The sequence below is a fragment of the Poecilia formosa genome, unplaced genomic scaffold (genome assembly GCF_000485575.1).
Source record: "Poecilia formosa unplaced genomic scaffold, Poecilia_formosa-5.1.2 Scaffold147, whole genome shotgun sequence".
Lineage (NCBI taxonomy): Eukaryota > Metazoa > Chordata > Actinopteri > Cyprinodontiformes > Poeciliidae > Poecilia > Poecilia formosa.
Window position 1 is genome coordinate 170,905 of NW_006800086.1, and position 27,806 is coordinate 198,710.

The 27,806-nt window shown below is 41.1% G+C and overlaps 2 protein-coding genes across 8 annotated transcripts in view; both read left to right on the forward strand.

Moving 5' to 3' along the window:
- The first annotated feature begins 1,091 nt into the window (after nt 1-1,091).
- Nucleotides 1,092-25,252, forward strand: sfmbt1 (Scm like with four mbt domains 1). 5 transcript variants are annotated; one of them, XM_016677091.1, is made up of 21 exons: nt 1,092-1,255; nt 8,459-8,589; nt 8,678-8,772; nt 9,344-9,587; nt 10,789-10,877; nt 11,945-12,197; nt 14,552-14,649; nt 14,786-14,887; nt 15,325-15,484; nt 15,587-15,669; nt 17,913-18,039; nt 19,030-19,143; nt 19,272-19,311; nt 19,390-19,457; nt 19,557-19,696; nt 20,578-20,687; nt 21,077-21,252; nt 22,445-22,623; nt 22,707-22,931; nt 23,502-23,630; nt 23,760-25,252. In XM_016677091.1, the coding sequence occupies exons 1-21, from the start codon at nt 1,110-1,112 to the stop codon at nt 23,898-23,900; spliced, it is 2,850 nt and encodes a 949-aa protein (XP_016532577.1). In that variant the 5' UTR covers nt 1,092-1,109; the 3' UTR covers nt 23,901-25,252. The 5 variants fall into 5 exon arrangements, with proteins under 5 accessions (XP_016532577.1, XP_016532576.1, XP_007563403.2 ...); XM_016677090.1 differs by having other exon boundaries at nt 1,093-1,255; nt 19,269-19,311; XM_007563341.2 differs by having other exon boundaries at nt 1,093-1,255; nt 19,387-19,457.
- A 971-nt stretch (nt 25,253-26,223) lies between these two features.
- stimate (STIM activating enhance) overlaps nt 26,224-27,806 on the forward strand; it is a 12,111-nt gene continuing 10,528 nt past the window's right edge. The window contains exons 1-2 of one of the 3 annotated variants that reach the window (XM_007563343.2): nt 26,224-26,390; nt 26,729-27,121. In XM_007563343.2, the coding sequence (XP_007563405.1) occupies nt 26,935-27,121 (187 nt within the window). In that variant the 5' untranslated portion in view covers nt 26,224-26,390; nt 26,729-26,934. The other 2 variants (XM_007563345.2, XM_007563342.2) reach the window with 2 other exon arrangements.

Genomic DNA, 27,806 nt, shown 5'->3' on the forward strand with positions numbered 1-27,806 from the left:
ATAGGCGGCGGAACATGCGCAGTGGACACTTGTGCCATATTGGAATGAGGTCGTGAAGGAAAAGTGCGTCAAGCTAACGGAAGTACGGCGACTCGACCCTCCACAGTAAAGGCCCCGCTTGTTGCCTAGGCGACGGTTGGCGCCACAGATATTGACGAGTAGAAGCCGCGTGAGCATCAACGTCGCCGCCATATTGAAGACAAGCGTTTTCTTTGGACACGTAAAATGCACATTGTGATGTAAACTATATCATTTTACACGCTACATTGGCTGTCTTTTGTGTTTCAGTTGTTGTTAATGTGACCAACTAGAAAGGGAAAACGTTTTGCTGAAACCTCAGAGTTACTGATAACTCTTTAAAAATCATCAGTACTATATAAAACACCACATCTGTTAAATAAAACATTACATTCATATTGCAAGTCTGTCACAGCCATTATGAATAATTTAATCTACACGAATATTTTAATGTAGAAGTAGCTGTAGTTTGGAAAAAAAAAGTTCTAATGCATTTGAATTTGAGTCACTCTGACCTGTAGTTTGAGACCTATAAAATCCCAAGGTCTCATGTTCTTACACTCTGAAATGTGTGAGATAGCATAAAGACACTGGCGTTAGTAATGACACTAATAAAAAGGAGGAAATAGTTGTAGTAGATGAACAACAACAACAATAGTAATAACAACACACAAATGTGTGTTTGTACCCAACACCTTAACTCATGTCATCGGCATCAATGACATGGTTCATCGATGCTGAATATAATAATAACATTATTATTATTATTATTATTATTATTATAGAAGTTATTATTATTTTATTTATTTTGTTGGGTTTTCGGAGGTAAATTAAAATAAGTGAGCATTACATACGTTGACTTGTAGGCCTAAAGCATTGATTTGTCTAAAGTGTTAGTTCTAAAATACATAATTAATGGCCGGATATCTCATCATTATTTGCTGATAGTCAACTTTTGTGCTTCTTTCAAGCGGTATGCAGTGCCTTGGCGCTGGTTTCCAAGGCGACATGCCACTCGCAACATGGCGCCGCACTGACTTATCGTTTCCACGGAGCAACGAAGCCAAACCTGCGCCTACGGCTGTACGTCTATGGCGGTTGCGACCGGACCGTCTTATTTTGAAAGGTTCCCCCGGTACTCCGGCTTTTTCACTCACGCTGGATTAACACTGCTGCGAGAGCGAGCAGGCGGAGAGGAACGGCATCTAAAAAACCGACTTGGAAAAACTACTTATCGGTAAGCGGGGAATTTGGCGACTAAATATTCACGTACTCTGTGTTGTTTTTCACGTTTTCCCAACGGTGTTTGGTGCAGTGGGCGCGCGTTCGCCTTTTTTCCCGTCTCTCAAAAAGATGAGTCGGCTTCGGTCGAGTGTAAGCGCCCTTATTGCTCACCAAGCTTGCTCCTATATTGCTCCCCAGCCGTGACGTTCAGTAACTTGACTCGGACACAGTCGGTCCCACCATGTGTCCAAAGAGTCTCGCACGGCCCTGACACGCTTCGGGTCGGGGTTTCTAATTCACCGGGTTCGCATTTTAATCCGGTACGTGTCATGTTTTGCTCATTGTGAAAGTTGGACCGTCAGCGCAGTGTTAGTCTCTCTCTGCAAAAGCCATTCTTGGCCCCATCTCTCTCTCTCTGTCTCTCTCTCGCTCTCTCTCTCTCTCTCACTGTTTCTAAATTCAGCGGTTAGTCTGAACAAGCGTTGCAATCTTCAGGCTAAAAGCACTTAAAAGATTCTGTGGAAATTTCCACTTATTTGGCCTTGAAGAACTCCGTATATTTCTAACGTCGAAGCCTTACATAATGAAGGTTGCACGACCTCATCCGATCCGTTTCTCTGAGGCGATCGCCAAAATAAACTAAACGCGGGTTTGAGAAGCTGGTGAACGCGAGGATGCGTTGCACGAACTAAACTGTTGACGTTTTCCACGTTGACTCAAAGCAACCGATTATTCATGTGGCCTCTTAACTTCCCTATTGTGCAACTTGAGTGATCCGCTGGCATCGCGCTGCTCCGACTGACGTGCCGCAGCAGCTTCTCTGCAAGTTCACGAGATCTGTTATTGAACAGATGGCAAAAATGTTTTGTTTTTTTAAATTAATTTATTTATTTATCTCCATCGTGTTTTTTTGGTCTTGAAGTTGCAGCAGGATGAATAGATATAGTGGGTGTAAGCAGGCCAGCTCGTGACTTTTAGAGACTACACTACATGTTGTCCATATTAATGCAGTTGGGGAAGTTGAAGTTATTAAAATTTCCGTATGAAGTGTGAGCTCCATATGTCGGTCGCCTCCTGGCTGTTCATATCCCCAAAACTACGTAATTTGTCAACCATAATTTATCAGGGTTTTTTTTTTATTTTAAAGTTTAGAGTAGTTACATTTTGGAAAAAATAAATCTTGTAGAAAAACCAAACGCATTTCAACTAGAAAAAACACCAATCGATGAGCCAGATATCAATATCGGACATGATCGGTGGAAAAATATCCGATTTTTTTTTCTTGTCATATCGACTAAATGGATCAAAACTCGCACCATTTTAGCCCATAGGAGCACATCGACCAACGTTGTTTACATGGCTACCCTGCTTTGTTTAGCTTCATAAAAAGTCATATAATTGTTAGAAAAGAAGTGCTTTGATGCATAAGTAGACATAATCTTGTAGTTCCTTCATTTTATGTTGGGTTTCCAAATTACTACCTGACATCAAAGAACCCGCTGCATATTCCTTTCTCTTTTATCTTTTCTAGTGGGTTAGTGGGGGGAAAACATGGACTCTGCATGTCACAGCTGGAAGTAAAGTGAAACCCAGATTGGCCAAAAAAAAAGAAGTCTGATCAGGGTTCCTCAAATTAAAACTTGAAGCTCATCTTCCCAGAAATGCTATTCAATATCACATTATTTAAGTTCATTAGAATATAAAATATTTCCTTGCTGTGAACTAGTAGCTACAGGTATCTTATTAGATTCTCACGATTCAGTATAAAAGTACAATATCATCACCATGACAAATAGACTTTTTTGTTATAGCATAATGTTCTTCTATTAAAAAAGAGAAACAACAATCTTTCATTGTTCTGCTAAAAGAAGATAACATTACTAGCCCAAAATAATGCTACTGTGTTTGCTGTTTTGACTCTATTATGTGGAGTTGGCACATACCTAAGTGTAGCACACGTATATTCTGTTTTTGTTTTTCCAAACAGTGACATTTGTCTTTCTTTTAAGCAAAGTTTTTTTTATAGGCCAGCTGACTGGCAGTGCTCAGCAACAGGTGCTATGCTCTGTATAATGGGGGGAAGAAAAAAAAAAAACACAACTCTGGTATTTCCAGGAATGGTTTGATGAAAGACATTGAAATGGTAAGATTTTTAAGACATAAATACTTGTATTTTTCTTACAGCGAACACAGCAAATACACCAAGTATCAGTTTACTTTCATTTAGTTTGATCTGTTGTCACAATAACTGCATGTCCAGAGTGGAATGAAATGATATCAAAGACAAAAAAAAAAAGATTTCTAAGTGAACACCTCTGCTGGGTTTTAGAAATGATAGTTGTAATAATGTATTGTTTGTAATATGTTGCGCAACATCAACAACTGCAGTGATAACAGTAATATTAGGATGATTTAAGATTACAGGTTGTTTTTAAAAAAAAAAAAAAAAAAAAAAAACATAAAAAAAAATCCTGTCGGTTTCCTATTTCTCTCCCATGACAAAAGGCTGCTTTGTGAGTAGGAAAGTGTCTGGGTAAGAGACATTCACTAAAATAAAAACATTACTTTTTTTTTTTTTAAAAAAAAAAAGAAAAACATTTCTCAAAGGTGATAATTTTCCTTTTATTCTACTCTTAGGATGTTTTTTTTTTTATCTTGGAGCCCCATCCTTTCTGAAATCATAGCAGCGTGCGGCTTGTTTCTATGCAACAAACACAAAAGCAGATGAGGGCTGTGACTCTCTGCTGAAGGGATTTTTCTACTCTGGTTCATTCACTTCTGCTCCTTTGTGTCCAATACTTTGCTTTTTAGTTCCAGTCAAACTTTTTTTTCTTTTTTTTTTTTTTTTGTCGTGTCACAGGAAGGTCTCTGAGTGATTAAAGAAATTGGCAGTGCCGGATCATTTTGCAGCGGTAATTACAAGCCTTCGCGGACAAGACCTTTTCTCTGTTTTTTTTGTGTGTTTTTTCCTTTTCCTTTTGGAACATCTTTCTCTCTGGAACCCAGATTCACTGCTAGTAGCTTACATTTTTCCATTTAACATCTTGGTTTCTGGCGAATGTGATGCTTTCTAAATTATTTTGGGGGGAAACGAAACAGAGAAACTTCAAGTGAAGCAGACTTGCGTTCTTCGTATCCTCACTGTTGATGAATCCTGCTTTTATCCTTTTTTGGCTGAATCATACCGTCGTCCTGTAGCGGACTGATGCCAAAACATCTCCGGCGGTGCAGGGACTTGCCTTCATTTTGTCAACACCTTACCGCCTCCCCTCCCGCTCAGTCCGAGGCTGCGTTACATTTCAGTCAACCGCAGTGCAGAGAGCAGTTCATTTAAAAAAAGAAAGAAGTGATTTATCTGGGTGAGTATTTTAAGTTTTTATAAAGAACTCTGGAACTATGGTATCCGTGGCGATTTAGTCGGTTACTGAGCAGCCTCAAAATCTCTCCGTCTGAATGATCTTCCCTCCCCATTTTTAGCATCTTGTCTAATCTCCACAGAACAGGCTGGGTCTCAGTCAGCGTCACATTCTGTCCGATAGCAGAAGCAAATATGTTAATGAGCTCACTTTTTAAGAGTTAAACTTTGTGAAAGCACGTTTCACGAAGGAGTAGGAGACGAGCAGACATAAAGCTAAACACCTATAACTCTTTAGCTTCTTTTTTTTCCCCCTGCATATCGTGATAAGAAACGCATTTTGAAAGTTTCCGGCAGTCTTTTTAAACTTTGCATGCAGTCAGAGCCTCGTATAAACGATGAGTAAAACGTACAGTTTCCCTAAAAAGATGCCTTGCCGCACCAAATCTGAAAAAGAGACGATTTTATTCTTGTTTTTTGATCTTAAAGTTGCCAGTTATTGAACCCCCTCCCACACCTGTTGCTGTGCACTGCCGTTTAGAAGTGAGCTATAGTTTCCCCGCCATTTTTAAGGGAAAACAAGGAAGCTGTAAACTAGAAGGCTGCCACTTTTAGCTCATGTTAAGATGAAGCTGCTACCTCAACATGCTAAGTACAGACAACTGCTGGCTCCATTTGAGACTAATTAGCCAGCTAATATCCATTATGTAAACTTTATGGTTACTAAAAAAAACAACCAGAAAATCTGCTTTTTTTTGGCTCAAGTTTGTGAATTTAAAACAACCAATGAATCACTTATAATTAACTTTTACATTCATTAATCAACATATCATCTTTGCAAAGGTTGAAACAGTTGGTAGTTTTCTTTAAATAAATGCAATCAGCTCATCTCACTTCTACACATACAGTTGATTTTGCTTTTAACGCTAAATTCTGTGATCGTTTTCATACTGTGAGAATCTCTCGTAGACCCAGGCTGAATAAATACTTTTCAGCTTCACTAATTTCAGGAGAAAATCCCTTTTTTTGTTTCTCCCCTGCCTGATCGCCACTTACATTGGAAAGCAAGCGCCGGTGAGCTACAGATGCCACCAAGTGGAGTTCGGGGAGACGTCCGTCTGTGTAGCACGTTCATGTTATCGGGTTGCTCTTCCCCACCCGGGGACGTCGGAGGCTCAAAAAGGCGTTTTTATTTATTTATTTTAGAACTGTTAAGTGCTGATGAGGATATGATTCGGTAAGTGCTTGTTAAAGGGGATGTGCAGCGTGGATCTCCTGTTGCCTCTGAGTGCCTCCTCGTGCCTGGCGTGGGCGTGTGTGTGTGTGTGTGAGTGTGTGTGTGTACACATTTGGAAGCTCTCGTCTTTCGGGTTCAGTCAGAGTGTCGGTTGGCGCGAGATCGAGGCGGACCTTTGCTCGCTGTGGTCCACGCAGACCACTCTCTGCTGCGTGCAAAACGGGGAAGTTGCTTTTCTTCCTGTCTGCCTAAACCAGCCGAACATCTGCAGAAAGCTACGGCTCGCGCTGCTTAGTGACGCTGCAAAGAAACAAAACCTTACCGACTGTTTTTGGTTTAGTCTCTTGTGTGAATATCTTAGCTTTGTCTTAGTTCACGTATGCTAACTTACAAGTAACTTTGTAGGAGCTTGATTTAAGTCAATGGTTCCTTAATGTAGTTTTAAAAAGTGCTTTATCCATTTATTCATTGTTATTTCACTTATAACATGTGAAAAATGTCTTGTTATAAACGAGTGGTAGTTTTTCCATCAATAATAAGGGATTATTGACTTAGAACTAGCTCCTATGTGTTGCTGAAAAGTTATGTGTTAGTCAGTTTTATTTTATTTTAAGTGTACTAAGATATTTTTCACTAGAAACTAGACGAAAGATACTTGGTAAGAGTTTGTATTTTTGCAGTTTGTTTTTAAGTCAATAATTGATGGAAAAGTTCAAGTTATAAGTGAAATAGTTTGCAAGTGAAATAAGACATATATTTTTCCAATATTATGACATACTTATAACTAGTACTTTTTCATCAATATTAAGGAATTATTTACTTAAAATGAGCTCCTAATTCTTCCTGAAAAGTCTCTTTTAAGCTTGTTTTGTGTTATTTCAATTATTCTAAGATGTAGAAAACTGTAAGATATAGAAACTAGACCAAAAATACTTAATAAATTTTGTGTTTTGGCAGAGGGGGCTCGTTTGTATAGGAAAGTTAAAACGACCCAGGGTAGAGTCAGAAATGTGTTGATTTTGTTGTTTTTTTATTTTGACTTTTTTTTTATCATAAAGCAAGCAATTATACTTTTTTCTCAACTGCTCTTTTTTTCCTCTTCTTCTAACCCCCCCTGCACTCCCCTCCCCTCCCAGTACAATGAGGACCTCTGGTTTGTGTGTCTTTTGTCAAAGTTGGGAGGTGTGGAGGGCGGGGGGGAAGAGACAGAGAAAGTCTGGTGCGGGGTCGCGGGTGAAAGGCGGCGCTGGTCCCAGTGGAGCACCGGGGTCGCCGTGGCAGTCCGGCGGTCGGGGAGGGGGTCGGCCCCCGGCCCTCGGCGGCGGCCCCTGTTTTAATAGAGATGTCAGATGTGACAAAGACGAGGCTGACAGCGTGGCTGAATGGAGCCGAGGCCGAAACCAGCGCTCACCCTGTCCCTCCTTTCGCATTCACGCCGCCACCGCCTCTTGTTGCTTTAACTTATTTCATCTGCTTTTCACAGCCAGGCCGGGGGTCAGCTCCGTGTGTCAAAACTATCCACATTCACGTCAAGCCGCCGTTTGAATCGTCTAAAAAGACGCTCCCAATTAAGATTTTTTTTAAAAAAAGAAGAAAAAGAAATCAGATTCACCAGTGGAAGCGACTCCTTTGCGAGATTAAATTTTCCAGCCATCTGGGGTGCTACATAGGTGCTAAGTGCAGGGCCAGAAGAGAAGCTTTTGGAATATTAATGTTCTGACTTAAGATTTGGCAGCATTGTTCAGCAAAAGTCAGCACTCCTTCGTTTTGTACTTTCTGAAAAAAGCTGCAAATTAAGGCAGCAGAAATTCTCTTTGTTTTGAGGCTGATATTCCACCAGCCGCTACGTATAAAGTGGAAGCAAACCTGAAAAGTGTGGCATGCATGTGCTTTCAATACTCTGATAACATTCATTTCCACAAACAGGCTTCAGAAGTCACCTTATTATTAGATATTCTTATAGAATGAGAGTCTTGCTTGTGTTTAAGTGAATCTGTTTAGAAGCAGTTGTTCTGTGAAGGCCTCAGAGGTTTGTTGGAAAACATTCGGTATCCGTATCCGATATTATTTTAATCCAATCCAGAAGTTTGTTTCTGATATGAAATTAAACCTGCATCTTTTTGCAACTTAAGCTCTTCCTCTGCCTACATCCCCCAGAATGCTGTGCGGTTTTGGATCAGAGTTCAGTCAATATTGAATCTATCAGATGTTTTATCTATTGACATCGATCACATTTCTATCGCGATATTTATTTTTATTGATTTATTATTGCATGCATCATTGCAGTTCTTTTTGTTTTGTTTTTTTGTTGTTTTTTTTGCTCCAGTGGCCTTTATTTGAAAGTGCTGAGATAGGAAAGTGGGTAAAGAGAGAGAGCAAATCACCAGGCCGGGAATCAAACCTGCGACCGCCGCGTTGAGGACTAAGGCCTCCTCCTGTGGGTTGTGCTTAACCCCTGCGCCTTACGGTCTGGCATGTCTATTGCTATAAAGTAGAAATGGCATCTCGCGTATCTTATGCCGAAAATAATTTCAGTCATCATTTGGCTCAGCAAAAGCAGAGGGACAGTGGACAAGAGAGAACACCGAACCGGCTGAAGATCTATCATTCTCCTCTCTTGCTAGGTCTTCGGAGCGGTTTTGTCTGATTCGCTCGCTCTCGCTGGAGAACAATCCTTCTCATCTGCTCCCTCTCAGCGCTCCGAGCCTCAGCCTCCAGGGGGCCACCACTATGAGCCAGGAGACGCCCGACTCTGGTAGGAACTTCTCTATGAGCGGCTGCTTAAAGCGAGTTGCCGGAAAGGAGCACATGAATATAAATGTGTGTGTGTGTGTTCGTTTCAGATGGTGACTGTGCTCAGGATGTGGCTGACTTCAGCTGGGACGACTACCTGGAGGAGACGGAAGCCGTGGCCGTGCCCCATCACGCCTTCAAACATGTAGGTGGAAAGGTTTTCTGTTGTTTTTTTTTTTAGCTTAGTTAAACTATGTTGTAATATGAAAATATCATTCAAATGATAAGTTGGAGTCAGCCTCCCAGATATGAACACAAAATTCACAAGATGTTTTCTTGAAGCTGCGCTCAAACGATTAATCGGATTAATCGCAATGAATCTGTGAAGGAAATCGGAGTAATTGGAGTAATTGCAGACTCAAATAAAAAAGCTATTTGCTGAAAAAACAACATATTTAGAGCATTAATTAAGCCAAAACTGTACAAAATGAAAGCACTTTTTTCTGTAAAAATGTTTTTGCTTTATTTTTTTGCTTGTATTTCTAATATTGTATAAAAAAAGGCTTAAGTGGTTAAATGAAAAATCTGCAGAATGTGCTCATTTTTAAAAATGCGATTAATCGATTAATCGTCAGAATAATCAATTACTAAAATAATCATTAGTTGCAGGCCTACATTGGAGCTCTACTCAAGTCAGTTTATTGACTTCATTTGCATGAACTCCGGTAGATTGCAGCTGATTTCAAACAATCCTAACAATTCTCGTCGTGCCTCAGGTGGACCAGGGACTCCAGACGGGTCTGACCCCGGGCATGAAGCTGGAGGTGTGCGTCCGCTCAGAGGCCGACGCCCCCTACTGGGTGGCCGCCATCATCACCACGTGCGGCCAGCTGCTGCTGCTGCGCTACGAGGGCTACCAGGACGACCGCCGCGCCGACTTCTGGTGCGACATCATGACAGCGGACCTCCACCCGCTGGGCTGGAGCCGGCAGCATGGCAAGACCATGAGACCCCCCGAGGGTGAGCTGTTGGTTCTGACTCAGTCGGACTGGAAAAGTTTTAAAAACAGTTTTGGCGCATCAGACACCGATATCTGTGGTTAGAGATGAGAATAATGTCATCATAATACTATGATGTCTTTAGCTAGAGCTGTTCCTTCTGATCAGGGTGCATGAAAAAAAAAAAAAACTTTATTTATTATGATTGTTTTCAGAGCATAAAGTTGCCTTAAGAAATATTCCTCTCCTTTGTGACGTGTTAGAGCCACAAACTCAACGTACTTTGTTTGGAATTTATAAGTGAGACCTACAGATGGTAGAGCATAATTAATAGGAAAAAGGACAATAAGTGATAAATATTTTATTGAAAATAAAAATCTGATCTGCTCATTACATTTTTGGATTAACCGATTAATAACCAGCAAAAGGTGCTCAATATGATATTTCATTTACAGAATTTGAACTCCGCCACTTATTATATTAACATTCAAAGAAGGTCATTTTATTCTTAAATGCAAAATGCAATTTTTGGGGGGAATATTTTTGTCTTAATTGCTGCTCTGACTGTGTTGCTCTTTCAGCAAGTGGCCTTTTTTAGAGCCTGTATACTTCAGTTAACGATTAATCGATTGCTAAGCTAGTTAGTTACTTTAATGGGTTCTTCACGATGAATCTGATTAATCGTTCCAGCCGTACCACCTGGGCGATAACTGACCCGCTGTTTGAGTGCAGATTTTATTTAGGGAAATCAGAGTAAAAGGAGCAGAATTCCTACCTTTGCCGTACTTTTAGTTCTGTCCCTTTAAAACCATGTAACATTTTCCGCCCACTTCACAATTACATGCTACTTTATGTTGTATTAAATCCCAAAAGGATGCTGGACATTATGAGACATTTTGTCTCATTTTGTTTGTAATAACACAAAATGTGGCGAAGTCCAAACGGTGTGAAGCGCTGTGTTCATTTTTATTTCAAGAAGCTGTAAAACATGGTTTACCTTCAACCTTCTTTTTAGCATTTTTATTTGAAAGAAGAAAAAAAAAAAGAAGGCCAAATCCTAAATCAGTAAATATTGTAATAAAGTAATTTGCTTTGACTGTCTTAGCTAAGAGTTAGATGAGTGACAAATGAAAGCTGGAAAAGAGTGTGTGTGTGTTGTTAAAGACTTCCTGGTCCTGTGGTGGCTGACCTGAACTCTGTGGTCTGTGAACCTTTTGCTGTAGGTGTGCGTGAGAAACATCCAGAGTGGGAGGCCATGTTGGAGAAGGCCTTGGCTGAGGAGTGCAGCGCGCCTGCCAGTCTGCTGGAAATGGTAAGGCAGTGGTTCACAACATCTGCTCAGCCTTAAACTCCTAAAGGAGCCCAGCTTTAATATCACGAAAGCTTCTGTTTGTTGCCTTTAAACAACATACTAGCAGCCAGTAAGGTTTAAATTAGCATATGAAGGTTCCCACAATAAAGTCAGACGAGAGCTGTTACTCTGTTGACTTCAGTATTTATAACTCACTGACTTAGAGAGAGAGAGAAAAAAGAAAAGAAAAACTGACAGTTTGTAGCCTGAGGTGATCAGAGCAACCGATTCAAAGTAAAACTGTGATGTTTTACTTTCTGTTTTACTTTCAGTATGAAAACTCGTAGTCGATGCAACTTTCACGCTGAGCGTGCCTGTCGCTATGCAAAAACACAAAATCTTACCAAGTGTTTTTGGTAGAGTTCCCAGTGCAAATATCTTAGTTTTTTGTCCTATTTCGAGTGTACTAACTTACAAGTAACTTTTCAGTGAGAAGTGTGCGCTTTTGTCAAGTCAGTAACTCCTTAATATTGACGGAAAACTACTAGTTACAAGTGAAATAATTTTTCAGTGCAACAAGACATTTTTCTCATATTATAAGTTAAAAAGTCTTGCTCCACCTGCAGACTGCTGAACTTATATCTTGTACTTTTTCAGTAATATTAAGGAGTTATTGACTTAAAGCTCCTATATCTTGCTGAAAAGTTACCTGTAAGTTAATGTTGTATTATTTCTGGTTCACTAAGACATTTGCACTAGAAACTAGGCCAAAAATACTCTGTAATATTTTGTGTTTTTGCAGTGCATGAAAAGCTCCAGCCTGAACTAAATGAGGTTTTGCGTCTGCAGTAAAATGTGCGACTCGCATGCAGTTGGTAAAACGCAGGCCAAACTGAGCGTTTGTTTACACCACTAAGGCCGAGACGCTGAAAGCACATTCGCAGGATGAGCAACCTGTGAAATTCTTCACCGCTGTTAGTTGGCTTCCAGCGGCCGAACTTCGGTCCTGCCACTGAGTCACACGTGCCGCGTTCTCCCTCTCCATGCCGAGGCGCGCGTCCGCATTCACGACCTCTCTCGCTCCTCAGCCCCAGCGCGGCAGAGACCCGGTGGAGCTCCTGACCGCCGGATGCTACGTGGAGCTCCAGGACGGCGTGGACCCGCGGTCGGCCTGGGGCGCCGAGGTGGAGGAAAACGTCGGCGGGAGGCTGAAGCTGCGCCTGCTGGGCACCGAGGGCCTCCCGGACACGCCTGCTACCCTCTGGCTCTTCTACCTCCACCCACGCCTGCACCCACCCGGCTGGGCTAAAGAGCAGGGCTGCACCCTGAGGCCTCCTTCAGGTCAGCGGCTCTCGAGTTCTGTAGTTTTGAGGGGAAAAGGCATGAGTCTAATGGATGTTTATGAAAATATAAACAACATAATGTAACAGAAATCGTTTGATCACTAACTGCATTCAGCGTGTTTGTTCTTCAGCACTGACAAGAAAATAAAGGGACAGTGACCCAGTAGAGCTTGAAATTAGTTTTCCATTCATGATTAGAGCAATTTTCAGGACTGCAGCCTGTAAATACGATCTTGTTTGTATGCAAAATATAAAAAAGCCCTAATGGCTGTACACTGTACGTGATGACACAGCTGGTTTCTCTTCTACTGCCACTACAGCTAAAGGCTTATTGATTTTTAATGTCAGGCCCCCTTTTTTTTGTGCTAATGTAGTTTTTTTTTATACATTTGGACACTGCTTACAGAAGCAAGAAGCAGAAAGTAGGGAGAAGTGAAACTCAAAATATATAACAAAATGAGGTTTTAGCTAAACTTTGTGTAGCCAAACAAAGTTTACAGTTTACAAAACAAAAAGGAGAGTGTTATTATCTAGGTATTAAGAAATAGAGGTGGGATGATGCATACAGAATATTGCTGGGATCTGTTTGTGGTTCACTCCAGAAATATCACACATTAGTAACAGGCAATCTGTAATTTACTGACTTTAAAACATGTTATTATCCAGGTTTAAAGCAAAAGTATGAGGCAAGTTGGCATTAGTTATGTCATTGTGACAAACTGAAGCGTTGTGAATTTTTTTCATTATTTTGGTAAAAAACAAAAATAAGAATAACTGTTTGCTAGTAAACGACTGTAAAATGTGATCTAAAATGAGTTTCCTTTATATTAAACTACAGTGTAAAGAATTTTTAACCTCTTTTGTTGATGCTCAGCTCAGACATGTTCAGATTGTGACCATGTGATCATCCATGTGATCATCTTGCCCTTCTATTGTTCTTCTTAGTTTTCTGGCTTGCAGAAAGAAGTGCATTCATGGCCAGGCACATGACTCAGCTGACTTAGTAAAGTTTAGTTTTTTCTAGCCAATGTTGGTTTTCCCAACCAAAATCAATCATTACTACAATCACAGTGAGAAAAAAAACAGTATTGGCCGCTGTGGCCTCCAGGTTGTGTCAGATTAGCTGCGAGGCTATTACTGTGGGGAGGGGAAATCGGTGTAAAAGGGAGATAAAGCACTAAATGTTATGATCTAGAATGCAAAGTGCTTTGTTTATGAAGGCAAAGAACAAACTTTTTTTCTAAGTTGTGTCTGCACAAAAGAATCTAACAATCAAAACAGAGAGAAAACATGCTAACATTAGCCTAGCAAATGGATTAAAGCCTTGTTGACAAGAGCTCTGTGGTTCTCCATACAAACTGATACTTCAATGTCAGAAATGTCATTAGTGAGTGAGTTTGAACTCGTTCTGTGTTTTCAATTGCAACAAAGTATCAGACTGGGTTCTGGTAGTGGCGTATTACCGTTCTCAAACAGCTTGCATTAGTAAAAAATAAAAAATACATAAAATAAAAATCATGTCTTCCCTGGTGTACACCTCTGGTCCATTACAACAATACATGTTGGTGTAAAACATCCCTGTGCTTCACCTAGAGCCTTTGCCTTGTGTCACCTTTCTAAAAATAGTAGAAGTTGTTCTCCTCTCATCTCTCTAGATGAGCCAACAAACAGTACGCACATGTTGTTGCGACCATAAACAACATATGCTGCTCACTCAGAGTGACATCAGTTTTAGCCGCTGTAAATGGTAGCTACACAGATAACTGCTGAAATCCTGACCACAGATTAGGGCTGCAAAGAGCCAGCAAGCATTTTTACAAACTTTCTGTGGGAAATTTAGCTGGCAAATTCTGGAAATGTTCAGGAATGTATTCAATTAATTAGAAATGGTTGGAAATTGAAGCGAGTTGTGTCATACCCAAACATTTTGCTTTGTCATAAGCGAACATCCATGTGCCATTTTTACGTTAAAGAATATCAGCAATAACATCACGATGTCTTTACCGAGTCTTGTCAAAGGTCAGTTTTGCCTGAACCGAAGCATTCGAGTCGCATTCATAATCTGATAAATATTCATAATTTACTGCATTATCAGTGGAAACGCAGCACTTTCTCACAGAAACAATGCATTTTACATTTTACAATTACATTTTGCACCAAACTATGAAAAGACACATGACAGTTTTACTGTCCTCTAACTGGTATTTTTAAACTGTTTTTTCCCCCCAAAAAAACAGCACAACAAGAATAACTACAACAAAAAAACAACACCCTTATATATATATATAATTAAGCAACAATAGCTGTTCTTTATACTCCAGCAGCTGATTGTTGTGGATTTATTTTCTCCAGAGCTGCTGGCGCTGCGATCCGAGGAGGAGTGGGAGGAGGTGAGGCAGCGGATTAGCGACCTTCCCGAGGACGACGCTTTGACGGCAGAGCTCGCTAAGGTAACGCCAGCGCCGCTTTTTGTGCGTTTTACCGAAACGCGTCTGTTTATCCGGCGGCGATAATTTGATCACGTCTTCGAGTGCGTGCTTCTGAAACGGACTCACACAGAGTGTGTGTTCTGGGTGTCTCGCTCAGGATCAGCCCGCTGTCGCAGATCATTGTTTTAAAGACGGGATGAAACTAGAAGCTGTTGACCCGGCGGCACCGATTTCCATCAGGCCTGCGACTGTCACTAAGGTAACGGCGGCTCTCGTTTCTCCTATGCAGCATGGTCCTCGCTGATGTTTGTGTTTATTATTGCCTTTATTATTACCTACATATATTTATATTCATAACTTCAGTCGTCCACATAATGCTCGTTGATTGGCACCAGAGGCAGGTAGTAACTAGTTACATTTACTCTGTTCCATTTACTTGAGCAATCTTTTGGAAAAATCTACTTTTAGGAGTATTTTTAACTACACTTCACTTTTTACTTTTACCTGAGTAACTTTATTGTGTTGCTACTCTCACCTGAATAAAATTTCTGGGCACTCTACCCACTGAGGGTAACCTCACCGAATGAAGAACAAGCTCTTTTTAACCAAATGTTAACACAGACACGCACCGGCAGTGTGTAAACGTTGAAGTTTCCATACGTTTACACACTTTTCATCTCCTTCTTTGTTTACCAGGTGTTTGATGAGAAATACTTCCTGGTGACGATGGACGACCTCTGTGGAATAGAGGAGTCGGAGGCCGCGGGACGATCCTTCCTCTGTCACAGAGACAGTCCGGGCATATTCCCAGCGCAGTGGAGTCTGAAGAACGGGCTGCCCCTCAGCCCCCCACCAGGTCTGCTCTCTTCACTGTCTCACTCTAGATTCTCCCTCCCTTCTTCTCTCAGCTCAACTCACCTGCCTCCTTGTCTTTTTGTCTCTCCTTCACTGCAAACAGGTTTCCAGGGCTCTGACTTTGACTGGGCCGACTACCTGAAGCAGTGCGAGGCCGAGGCCGCTCCTCAGCATTGCTTCCCCGTTGTGAGTCGTTTTCCGTCTGGCGACCTGTCGTGTAAAAACTGTGCTCCTCACTGACCTGAAAATGGCGATTAAGTGTTGTGATGATCTATGATTTTTTTTTTTATATGAAGGGTTTATTTCTGTCTTGTTAAGGCTGTGCTAAATGTGGCCTAAAGAAATGAAGTGGGCATGTGCAAATGAAGTCCTTCAGACCCAGCTGGAGCTGAGTGCTGTTCATCATTATGACCAAATGAGGCGGAAAGATGATTGTATTTGAATTTAAGTAAATATATGTACTGGATACAGATAAAAAAATAAAAAAAAACAACAGCATGACTTTTTGAGGTTTGCAGCTGCAGTTTCACCAGTCAGGGTGTCAGTACCTTTCCATATGGATGGGTTTGAGTCCAGTGCTGCCTGTTGGTTATTACAGATTAAACACCGTTCCACGTACTGTTGGAGTTTGGTTTATCTACTGCAGATGTGTGAAAAAACCTAGTTCTCATGATTAAAAAGCCATAAAATTAACTTGGCTTTTTCCCTAAGTAGAATCTTTTTTACAGTAGAAACAAACAAAAATCAAATCTTAGCCTTATTCAGACATTTACTGGCACTCCTTCTGTTAATCAGCGTTAAAACAAGAACAGCTTTTCGTTAAAAGAGAGAAATATTGATTTTCAACATTGCAATTCAAATGAAAACAAGCTGTTTACATATTACATAAAATGTTCCTAATGCTTGACAAAAGAACGGAGGAGAGTTGTAAACGGTTTATTAGATTGGTAGCTCAAGGCTTTATGGCGTTTTTAATCAAAAACAACAAGAAGGTCTAGACTTGTTCTACTGGAAACCTTTAGCTATTAATCACATCTTTTGAAGATTACATTTTTAGATTTTTTTTTTCATCAACGCACTCCTTGGGTTTCCGTAGTGAAGAGAGTCAGCATGCCCACGGCGGCCATCTTGTTTTACAGCATCTGTTTATTTGAATTCAGGTCAACTCTGACAATATATAGGGATCAGGCAAAGATTTTTTATTTTTAATGAAAATGAAGTCAATGTTAGAAGAAGACAGTGGTAATAATATGAGAATAAAGTCGTAATATTACCAAGATTAGGACAGTGGTGTCCTAATCTAATTTTAGGAAAACTCCTACACAAAAAATAGCAAAGCATTAATTTATCTACTCTTTTTTGTCGATAAAGTAACTTTTTTTCTTCCAATTTTAAGAGGCTCTTCTGGTGAAATTGTATCTTTATTCTGCTAATATCATCAATATATTCTCCTAAATAAACACAAATTTTCATAGACTGGCCCTAATGCTCTGTCACACAACTCACAAAAGGGATTAGTGAAATAAAAAAAAACAAAAACACTTTTTTAGAAAAGAAGGCGAGGGAGAAGGAAATCATTTAAAATCAGACCTGGAGATTTCATTTTGAAGCCATAAAATCGCTCAGCTGTATTGGAAATCTTACATACATTCTGTTGTAAAATGGTTCTTTTCAGAAAATACATTAGTTCAGGGAACCATTTGAGTGTTTATTCGGCCCAAACGTTTCAGACCATTTTCCTGTTAACCGACCAACGACGATACATTATTAGTTTGGTAACGTGAACCGTATTTGTATTTAAAATGTTTTTCAATGATTTCACAAGGCTCCAGGAGCTTTTGGAAGAGAAACCTTGCTGCAGCGTGACAGGTCAGCCGCCATATTTAACGGTGTGAACAGGAGCTTTTCTGTTTTATTTCACTTCGACAAAGTTTGTTGCCAAACTCTACATTTGTGATGCCCTGCATAACAACTGCTTGTTACGTAAATGGCATCTAATTGTTGTTATGGAGACTTGGTGAGAAGAAATTTTCCTCTTTCGCACATTATATTGCCACAGGAAGCCTCTGTTGCATTCAGCTTTTCTTTATTAAGACGTCTAATAAAGCCAAAACGATTGGGCATACTAATCATTTTGCCACCAGTGACGTTGGTGCAGTAAATATGAGTTTATTTTAAAGCTTTGTTGTTTTTTTCACATCTTTATCTGGGCTGCTTAAAAGATTTTTTTTTTTTTGCTGTCCGGCCCAAACTTTTGTCTTCCCTCACAAACGTTCAGAAAGGACGAAACGGAGATAACGAGATTGTATCCGTGCGACCGGCAGCGTAAAGAAACGGCGGCGATAAAAATCTGATTTTCGTCGGCGCCGCTTTGTTTTTGCAGCGTCAGCTGTTGGACTAAAATTGTTCTGTTGCTCTGGTCTTCACAGGAGCAGGGCGAACACGGCTTCAAAGAGGCCATGAAACTAGAGGCCGTCAACCCACTGTCACCCGAGAACATTCACGTGGCGACTGTCACCAGGGTCAAAGGGCAATACCTCTGGCTTAGCCTGGAAGGTGAGACAGGGGACGGGGGGAGGAAAACTGTTCAGTTTGTTTAAGAAAGATAAATAAAGTTTTTGGGGTTTGTTCATTTTTTCTGTGCAGTAAACAATACTGTATGTTAGACTAGAAAACAAAACAATGAATTAAATTTGACTTTAAATGTTTTTAATTACTTAATTCTCCTGAAATGACTCAGCATAGAAGAAAAAAAGGCATATTTTACTTCGATGTAACATTATATTTCTGAATAAAAGCCAACCGGTTAAAGTTAATAAACACTATAAAAGTTAAAACTGAATATTTGATTAATTAAATATTGAAAATCCTTGTTAGTTCCACAAATGTGAATATTTCTTTCAGCAAGAAAAATAACTGCCTTGCCTGTAAAAAAAAATAAAAAAAATAAAATCAGTGAAGAAAAAATCAAAAATACCAAGAAGAATCAATAAAGAAACCAAATGTTATGCATTATTCAGAAATCCCTTTTAAAGCCTTTTGTTTGTTTGTTGATTTTTTTTAGCTCCCCACATTTTATTTCATTTTATTTTTACTGAAAATGGTCCATGCCAGATGCGTCCAGATTAAACAGATTTCTCTTCCTACGCTGAGTAAACTCAAACGGTTTATTATTTCTGACATATTTCAAGCAAAAAATGCCACAAAGAAGAATTCATACAGTTGCAACCCAACAAAAACCCATCTCACATATCATATTTGCATTTTTATTAAAAATAGCATCTCGAGAATATTTTGTACCAGTGACAATTTTTTACAAAATGATTTTAGAATCAATGAAAAAAAAATCTTTTATCAATGTTCAAACTCTTGTTTTAGTTCCCAACAAGCTATATTTGATAACTTTAAAAAGCATCCCGACGTAACAACATTTTCGGTGTAATAAATCACTTCCAACTGGTCTTGGTGAAGGACGACTTTTTAGGATTTTAAGACCTGACTTGTCACAGGAAGTGACGTGCTCACATCGCTGCTCGTGGTTCGCAGGTCTGAAGCAGCCAATGCCGGAGCTGATAGTTCACATGGATTCGCTTGACATTTTCCCCGTCAGCTGGTGTGAGACCAACGGCTACCCGCTGGTCTACCCCATCAAGCCCTCAGGTAAACGACGTCGGCCGACACAGCTGATCCTCCTGATCGCTATGTAGCTGACGTCGAAACACCGACTCACTGCCCACTGAGGCTCATCCTGACCGCTGTTTGTTTTTACTGGATTTTCTTTTTAGTAGAGAAAGAAAGAAAAATTGCCGTGGTGCAGCCAGAGAAGCAGTGAGTATCAGTCAAGTATAGGTGTATTATTGATCAGTCTGTCAACTTCTTGCTGAGTTTCTGCTGTTTTTACAGCAGGACTCCCCCTAAGTCTTCATCTCCCGACGCCGTCAAGCAGCAGATTGCCAATCAGTCTGAGACGGGGGGTGAGTACGTCTTAGGATGTCCAGCTATGCTGCGGTTTAGTGACTGGTCGGCTGTGGCCTGTGGCTGTTTTGTCACTAACCTGCGATCTCGGCGAACAGGACAGGGCAACGGTAAATACTGCTGTCCGAAGATCTATTTCAACCATCGCTGCTTCTCCGGGCCGTACCTCAACAAAGGCCGCATCTCAGAGCTGCCTCAGTTTATCGGTCCGGGGAACTGCGTCCTCGTTCTTAAAGAGGTGAGGAAAGTAACACACAATACCAACACACAAAGTAGAAGACAAAGTGCCTCACAAAAGTGTTCGTAGCCTCTCTCACAATTTGACACCTGAAACCTACAAAGTTCAGCATATTTTTATTTGTGTTTTGTGGCTTTTTTTTTTTAAATCCCACTTCCTGACTCTGCTTTGTCTGGGCGTCCATCAACATTGACCGACGTGGTCAGTGCAGCCAAGTGTTTGGCCCGTACTTCATGTTACAGCGGTATCTTCATGTCACATGGCACTAAGCGTATTATTTAGAATTTTTTATTAAATTAAACTTGCTACCAAGAGTTCACCCCACATCAAAACAACCTGCTTTTCCAAAATTAGATGTTATCTTTGTTCAGGGGGGGGGAGTGGGGGGAATGCTCTTGCCGCTCACCACTTGACTCACAGCTTTTGACAAAGGAAGTGCTCTGAAATGAACTTCTCGGCTGCTTAAGTTGCTGTTTTTGTAGCGCATTTTGAGAGGAAAAAGGGAAACACAACCGCATTCTCAACACGCGAGAGCAGAGCACCGGTCCGACGCCTGCTAAAATGTTTCCTGATACAGCTAATGATGTCTGTGTGGGAGGCGGATTAGTAGATGTTAAACATGCTTTGCAGAAATGCTTAACACTGCAAATGCTATGAAGCGGAAGGCCAGTTCTGTCCCTTTTAGTTGGGATGCTTCAGTTAGCATTTGTCTTGTACAACTGTTTTGGTTAAACTCGAGGAATATTCCTGTTATAAAATGTCGAGCGCCTGTCGCTGGCACACAAACAACAAGCCTTGCTGATAACAATCGTGACTCGACACATTGGTCTTTTGAGATACTGCGAATCTGAAGTGTTGCAACCGTTTCCTTTTGTGCCTAGGTGCTGACCCTGCTGATAAACTCCGCGTACAAGCCGAGCCGTGTGCTGAGGGAGCTGCAGCTGGATCAGGAGAGCCGCTGGCAAGGCCACGGAGAGACACTCAAAGCCAAGTGAGAAGAAACGCTTTTTAATCTCGGCTCGACTCGGCACCTCGGAGAACTTCCTAAAATCGCACGAGGGTTCGCAGCTGGCCTGTTTGAAGGCGCGCTGTGGATTAAGCACAAGCACAAGTGTTTTCAGCACAATACAGCTGCTGCTCAGGCTCCTCCTGTGAAGTCGTTATGGCGCCGATCGCTCCTAGGGGACTTAACGTGACCTCGCCGGTCTAGGTAGCTTACTTTGATCAGGTTCAATCGAAGCAGGAGTCTGAAAAAGGGTCTGACACACTTTGTTTGTTGTTGAGTAAGAAGTCTCCTCCCCCTTAGCGATGCAATCTTTGTATTTGTGGAAGAAACACCACTGTTTTGTCTCTTTACGAGTATCTTTCTTTATGAATAAGGTACAAAGGGAAGAGCTACCGGGCCACCGTGGAAATCGTCCGCACAGCCGATCGTGTGGCAGACTTCTGCAGGAAGACTTGCGTCAAGCTGGAGTGCTGCCCCAACCTGTTTGGACCTCGCATGGTTCTGGAGCACTGTTCAGAGAACTGCTCTGTCCTCACCAAGACCAAATACAGTAGGTGTTTATGACCACAAAGGGTTTATCTCGTAATGTTTACATTTTAACACTTTTACAGAGCTTTAGAGATGCTTATTTGAAAAGTTGGGAAAAAAATTAGGCAGAAATGTCTGAATAAGTTTTGTTCACATTTAGTGCAGCAGGTAGTTGAATATTTCAGCAAAATCTTTCATATGGGGAAACAGGAACCTAATTCGGCACAGATGTTTCCACAAGCTGCCTTTTTTTTTTTTTTTTTTTTTTTTGAAAAAAAACAAAAAATATTAGCCACTGAAAAATTCAAGATGGTCGCTGCCACGGCTGTCAAAGAAAATTTGCCAATATTTATCACAAATGAATCTTTCGGTGTCAAATCAGACTCAGCTGGACCCGTAGAAATCATATTTACTGATTCTATTTTTTATTTTATTTATTTTTTTCCCAACATGCCTGACATGAAAAAATTATTTTTGCACTAGAACCACCAATGAATGTGTTTGGTGTCAAATCGTAGCCTAAATGTTATAATCCACAGAAATCAGATTTGTTCTCTTGAACTTGTGCTTTCTTTTTCAGGTGGCCGACAAAATGGCCGACATTAGTTTCTTTGGAGACTATATAATATATATATGTTGGCAGTCGTTAGCGCACATCTAACCAAAAAGCTAGCAACAAGGATCTTAGCTCTGCTAATGCTAAATCGCTAAACACATTTAAAAATTTTATGAAAGCTAAACAAGAAGATGACTGTCTCTTTGTCTGTTGCACATCTTCATCTCCTTCCAGTCGTCCATTAGTGTGAGACTTCATCCGAGTCATGAAAACATTTAGCGTTTTATGACAACAGTTGGTTTGAAAGGATAAAAAAAAAAAATGCGGCCATCTTGAAAAATGGCAAGCATGCACATTTTATCCTGGTATTCACACTTGAAAGATTTTTTTCAGTAACATGCTGCACTGCTTGTACAGAACAGCTTTGTTTTCAGTCACATGTCTCAAAATAAACTGCAGCTGCCTCACAGATTTGGCGAGAACAAGCTGATGCAATAAATTTGCATATTTTTCCGATTTCCCAAATGTTTGTTGGTTCCCTTGGGGAATAATAGAAGTCACAGACTGATGTTTGTTTGCGTCCCTCCCGGTAATATATTAATTTCACGCTCAATGTAGAATGCAACGTTTCAGAGCTGCCATGTTGTCTTCTCACCAGCATATTACTGCGGGAAGAAGAAGAGCAAACGTGTCGGCCGCCCACCTGGTGGTCACACCAACCTGGAGGGTGGAGTGAAGAGGAGGGGCCGCAGGAGGAAGAGGAGGAAGCAGCTCTTCGTCCACAAGAAGAGGCGCTCCTCGGCATCGGTGGACAACACGCCTGCCGGCTCCCCACAGGTAAAGGAAACGAGCATTTTCCATCAGTTCTGGGAATGATCGCACGCTTGTCCCGACACACTTGTGCTCATCTCGACCCACAGGGCAGTGGAGAAGAGGAAGACTTGGATGAAGATGACTCCCTGAGCGAGGACACCGGCTCTGAGCTGCAGGACGACCTCCAAGATGACTCTGAGCAATCTGTCGAGAAATCTCAGCCCGCCACGCCGTCGCCCTCCCCGCCGCCGACACCCAGGCCCTCACGGAGACGGCGGAAACCCCGCTCGCCTTCCTTCTCCGATGACGAAAACCACCCTCCTTCACCCAAGGTGATGAGAATAAAAATACAAAAAAATTGTCTACTTCCAGTGTTCAGTTATCTGAAAAATTGAAAACCCGGGTGCCAATCTCACCAAGTTACAAACAACACATTTCTGTGTCTTCGCTGGGATTTCAGGAGATAGAACTAAACGACACAGAATAATTCTGAAGTTGGAACACAATAATAAATACATTTCATGCTTTTTTTTTTTTTTTACAAATTAAAATCTGAAAAGTGTGTAGTTTATGGACCTGTCTGTGCTGAATTGGCGCATTCCCACAGCATGATGCAGCCACCACCTTGTTTCACAACAGGGACGGCGTATCGAGGATGACGTGGAGTCGTTTGTACATTTCTTTTTTCAGAAAAATTAACACTATTTCAGTATCCCACATACTTTGAAGTTAGCAAAACAAAACAACCTCTAGTTACCACTTGAAAGGCACATTCTCAAAAGTTTTCCAGATAACTAGTGTGACTAAAGTGTTATTTCATGTCGAAAGTGTGTATGTCCAGTGCCATTTTTTTCCAGCTGTGTGAGATCTCGGCCTGACTCTCCGTATCTGTGTTTCTCCAGACATCAAAGGTCGAGCCTCCTCAGAAGCTGTGTCTGGACACGAGCCCGCTGGAGTGGAGCGTCTCTGATGTGGTGCGCTTCATCCGGACCACCGACTGCGCACCTCTCGCGAGGATTTTCTTGGATCAGGTAAAAAAAAGCGGGGATACACGGCTCCCCACAGGTTTCGACTAGCTTCACATCGGATTTTAGCTTCAGAGGGGCGATATCAGAAATGACGCAGAAGTTTCATCTCGCGTGGAAAATGTGTGTTTGCAGGAGATCGACGGTCAGGCCCTTCTGCTGCTGAACCTCCCGACGGTGCAGGAGTGCATGGACCTGAAGCTGGGACCGGCCATAAAGCTGTGCCACCACATCGAGAGGGTCAAGCTGGCGTTTTATCAGCAGTTCGCCACGTAGTCCATGGGGAAAGTTAACGGGACATGGCTGCTTCCTGCTCTATGAATTGATCCTGTAAAAATGTGGAAGAAGTTTTATTTAAAATAGATATTTTTTTTTTATTTCATTTTGTCAAGTTTTGTTTTTTTGTTTTTGTTTGTTTTTTTACACTGGACTTTTTTTTGTTTTGTTTTTTTTTTTGGCTTTTTTGCATAAATCGCATTCTTTCAGATGAGCTTGGATCTTACGAAGTGAGAAAGCGACAGAGAGAAGAGGGAAACAAAACATTTCACGCATTCAAGAAGAGAATGAGAGACACATTAATGACACAAAGAGGCTCTAAGTCGGAGGAGCGTAAAATCCATCAAATCGGACGATGTCAGAGTTAGACAATTACCTGCCGTCAAGCTCCAAGCAGCCGTTTTGCATTTTTTCATCTTGACCTTCTGCCTTCTGAGTGTTTCGGTTCCAACCTGCATTTGGTTTTTATAGTGAGATTGCTTCTGCTTACAGAGACTTCTTTGATAAAAAAAAAAAAAAAAATTCAATATTCTTTGTGCATACAACAGGCTTAAGTGTTAGCCATTAAAAAAAACAAACAAAAAAAACTTCTTTCTCAAAACATCTTTAAACGGAGAGATTACAGGTGGTGCTGTAAAGGAAACTAAAATGCATTGAAATCTTTGTGACGCAAGTAAAAGATGCAACACTTTCAAAGTGCCGGCTTAGCTTTCTCAGAAATGAGGCCCGCTGCTGTTCCAATTAACAGCCAGACACGACATTCAATATGAAAAATAATGAGTTATTTTTTTATAATGAAATTGTTCAAATGTTGGTGGTTTTGTTCCTACAAAGACCAAATTTGTTCTTCCCACGCAGTCGGAAGACCGGTTCGCTCCGAGGGTTCTGCAATGCAAGCACAAGCGAAGCAAGGCACTGAATGGCGATGTAGCCCCAGTGCATGTTTGTACATAGTGTACATAATTAAATCTTTTAGTAAAACAGGGTGATTTGGACAAAAGAATTCTGCGTAAGCGACATGTAGATGTCCAAAAGCATACAGAATATTTGCACAGAACAGGCCTCCAACCTTCACGAGAGGAGAGTATGATTTTGTTTCGGAAGCAGGTGCGGTTTGTCATGTTGGAGTCATTTTTAGCTAACAATTGGCAGCTCTACAATACGACGATGATCACCAGAAAATGCTTCTGTAATTCGCCGTTTCATGTAGTTTGAATTTGTACACGCTTCATTTTATGCCCTCCATTCTTTAATTTGCTTGTAGGTTCCTGTGTTCTCAGAAAAGCAGAACAAACGTGCGTGTTGTGTAAACAAAAATGAAATACTGCAATAAAGATCGATGAGCCCGGGTAGTCTGTGGTCATTTCACTTCTTTGACGTTTGGGCTTTTTGTGGTTTTGGCAAGACTTTTTTTTTTTTTTTTTGAAGCAGTTAAGTAATAAAACCTTATTTAAAATAATAAATGCCAAAACTCAGCTTTGAAGAGACAGGAAAAATTGGCAGATTTTTCTCACATTCTGACGCTCCCCACACCTCGACTCAGCTGTGAGGTGCTTCTCCAACAACATGTCAGAATCAGCTTTATTGATCAAATCTGTGTACGCTAACAACGGAATTAGACAAAGTATAAATACATAAAATTTAGAGGAATAAATAAACAATATGTACATGTATTTGTAGCCATTATTTTTGGAAATGTATGGCATCACTATGGTAGCAAAAAAACGTTTTTAAAAACATACGATAAAAAAGGAGTAATCAAAACCTATCAAAATTGGTGTTTATTTTCTTATTCTTCCATGTTTATGTGACGGGAGAGGAAAATATCTGGTACGACAACAGAAGCAACAGCGCCTCCTACAGTCAATTTAATTTACAAAAACAAATCTAAGTTTCTGCATATCTCATTTTGGCCGTTTCATATATCCTCTCCACACAAAAAACTGCTAATATAAGATGACTAATTTGATTTCTATAAAATAAAATAAAATATCACTTTAGTTCTCATTTCTGAAGCGCACAACAGTAAAGATGCTTCAAATAATCAAAACATACACATGATATACATACATCATATTATAAATGCTTTTAAAGTGTATGAAATATTCATTAATTTCCACTTTTCATTAATTATAGATTTTGTATATGTATATAAACTTTTATTTTTATGAACTTTTATTTGTTTGGTCATCCAAAAGTTCGTGTCTATTTTAGTGATCACACGTACAATTATTTATTTCACTATTTACTGAACTGTGGCCCTCTCACTTCCATACTGCACAAATGACCCACAGCCATACTCTGTGGCACATTTCCCAGCATGCAGCTCGTGTGGCTCAGGTCACGTGACATCGCCTGTCAACAGGAGCGGACGCTGCTGGGCAGGGAAGCAGCTGGATGTGTCCGAGCTATTATTTTCCATTTATAAAAGTCTCTTTTTCACGGACTTCTCTAAGCGCCATGAGCGACAGGACATGTTCCGCGTTTGACGTAAGAGAAAGTTCAACTTCGCTAGCTTAGCATTAGCTCAATTTAAATGGATAGCGTGGATAGACGCTAACGCTCTAAGTGCTAGTAGCAGTAGCGGGACCGCTTTTGACTCCGAACGGGAATTTTTTATTTTTTTTTACTCACTTAATGCTGTCTGACCTACTACGTGACTCAGGTTAGAGGGGCTATAACTGCGGGGTTTATTAGCTACATGGCACACATTTAGCCACCAGAGTCCGTTTCGACGCAGGTTGAGGAAACAAACATGTTGTATCCTGCACAGACCTCCCGGAGCATCTGTTATGGCTTTCTAATGTTGCAACTTCTTGTTCAGACAGCTTCACCTCTCGAATGACCGAGCAGCTATGGCCGAGCGGTGCGGAGCAGGAGAATGAGTGCAAGCCTTCGAAGAGGATGCGACCGTGTTTCAGCGAGGACTGCCCAGCTTGACATACCCGCCAGCTGACAGTTACCGGGCAGAGACCTGGCTCTCGGTGGGGAGAGTCAATTCATCGAGTAGAGCGGACCGGATAACTCTGCTGCAATGGCTGCTGTGAGCGGAGGAAACACTCTGGCAGCCGGTCCGGGAGGCGCGGTGTCTGCGGCCAACGCGTCCTCCAGCCCGGCCCCGGGGGAGAAAACTCGGCACTGCGAGAACGGCGACCTGATGGACTCCTTCGGGATCTTCCTGCAGGGCCTCCTGGCCGTGATGGCTTTCAGCACGCTCATGTGTGAGTATGATCCAAAAAGCTGCTGCGTGTCGGATATCCGACACCGGGCTGCTGGAGGAAGCCGCCTTTATCCAATCGCACAACTGGATTAACCCAATGCTGTATTGATCTCAGCTGACAGGCAGCATGAACATGGGCTCCCCAAAGGAGACACACAAACGAAATCAAAGCATCCCCACTTCACCGTAACACTTCACCTCGCCCATGGTTCCTGTGTAAATGTTAATTTTTTTCATTTATCGAGGCATATTTTACTACAAATATGCTGAGCAAGCCAAGAAAAGTTGAAGCTGGCTAAATCTCGGCACTTTGCTCAAGGACATTGTTGTTAGGACCAAGAACATGACTTGAGGAAAAGGGTTGTTGTTTGTCTTTATTAAATAGTGACTTACAAGATGTATGCACCTTCCCCCCCTCCTAGATTTTGTCACTTGACCTTGAATTTTTATGCATTTCACTGGGATGTTATGTGGTTGACCAACTCTAAGTAGTGCATAATTGTAAAGTAGAAGGAAAATGCCACATTAAGATAAAATTACCTGTGAAGATGACGTGTACAGTGTTATACTTCTGCAAAACACATCACTGCATGTAGGCCAAAAAAAAAAGTTAAGTCAATCTCATCTGACCAGATTGTAACAAAACATAAAGTAATTTAATGAGAATTTTCTGTAGATTCAGTGAA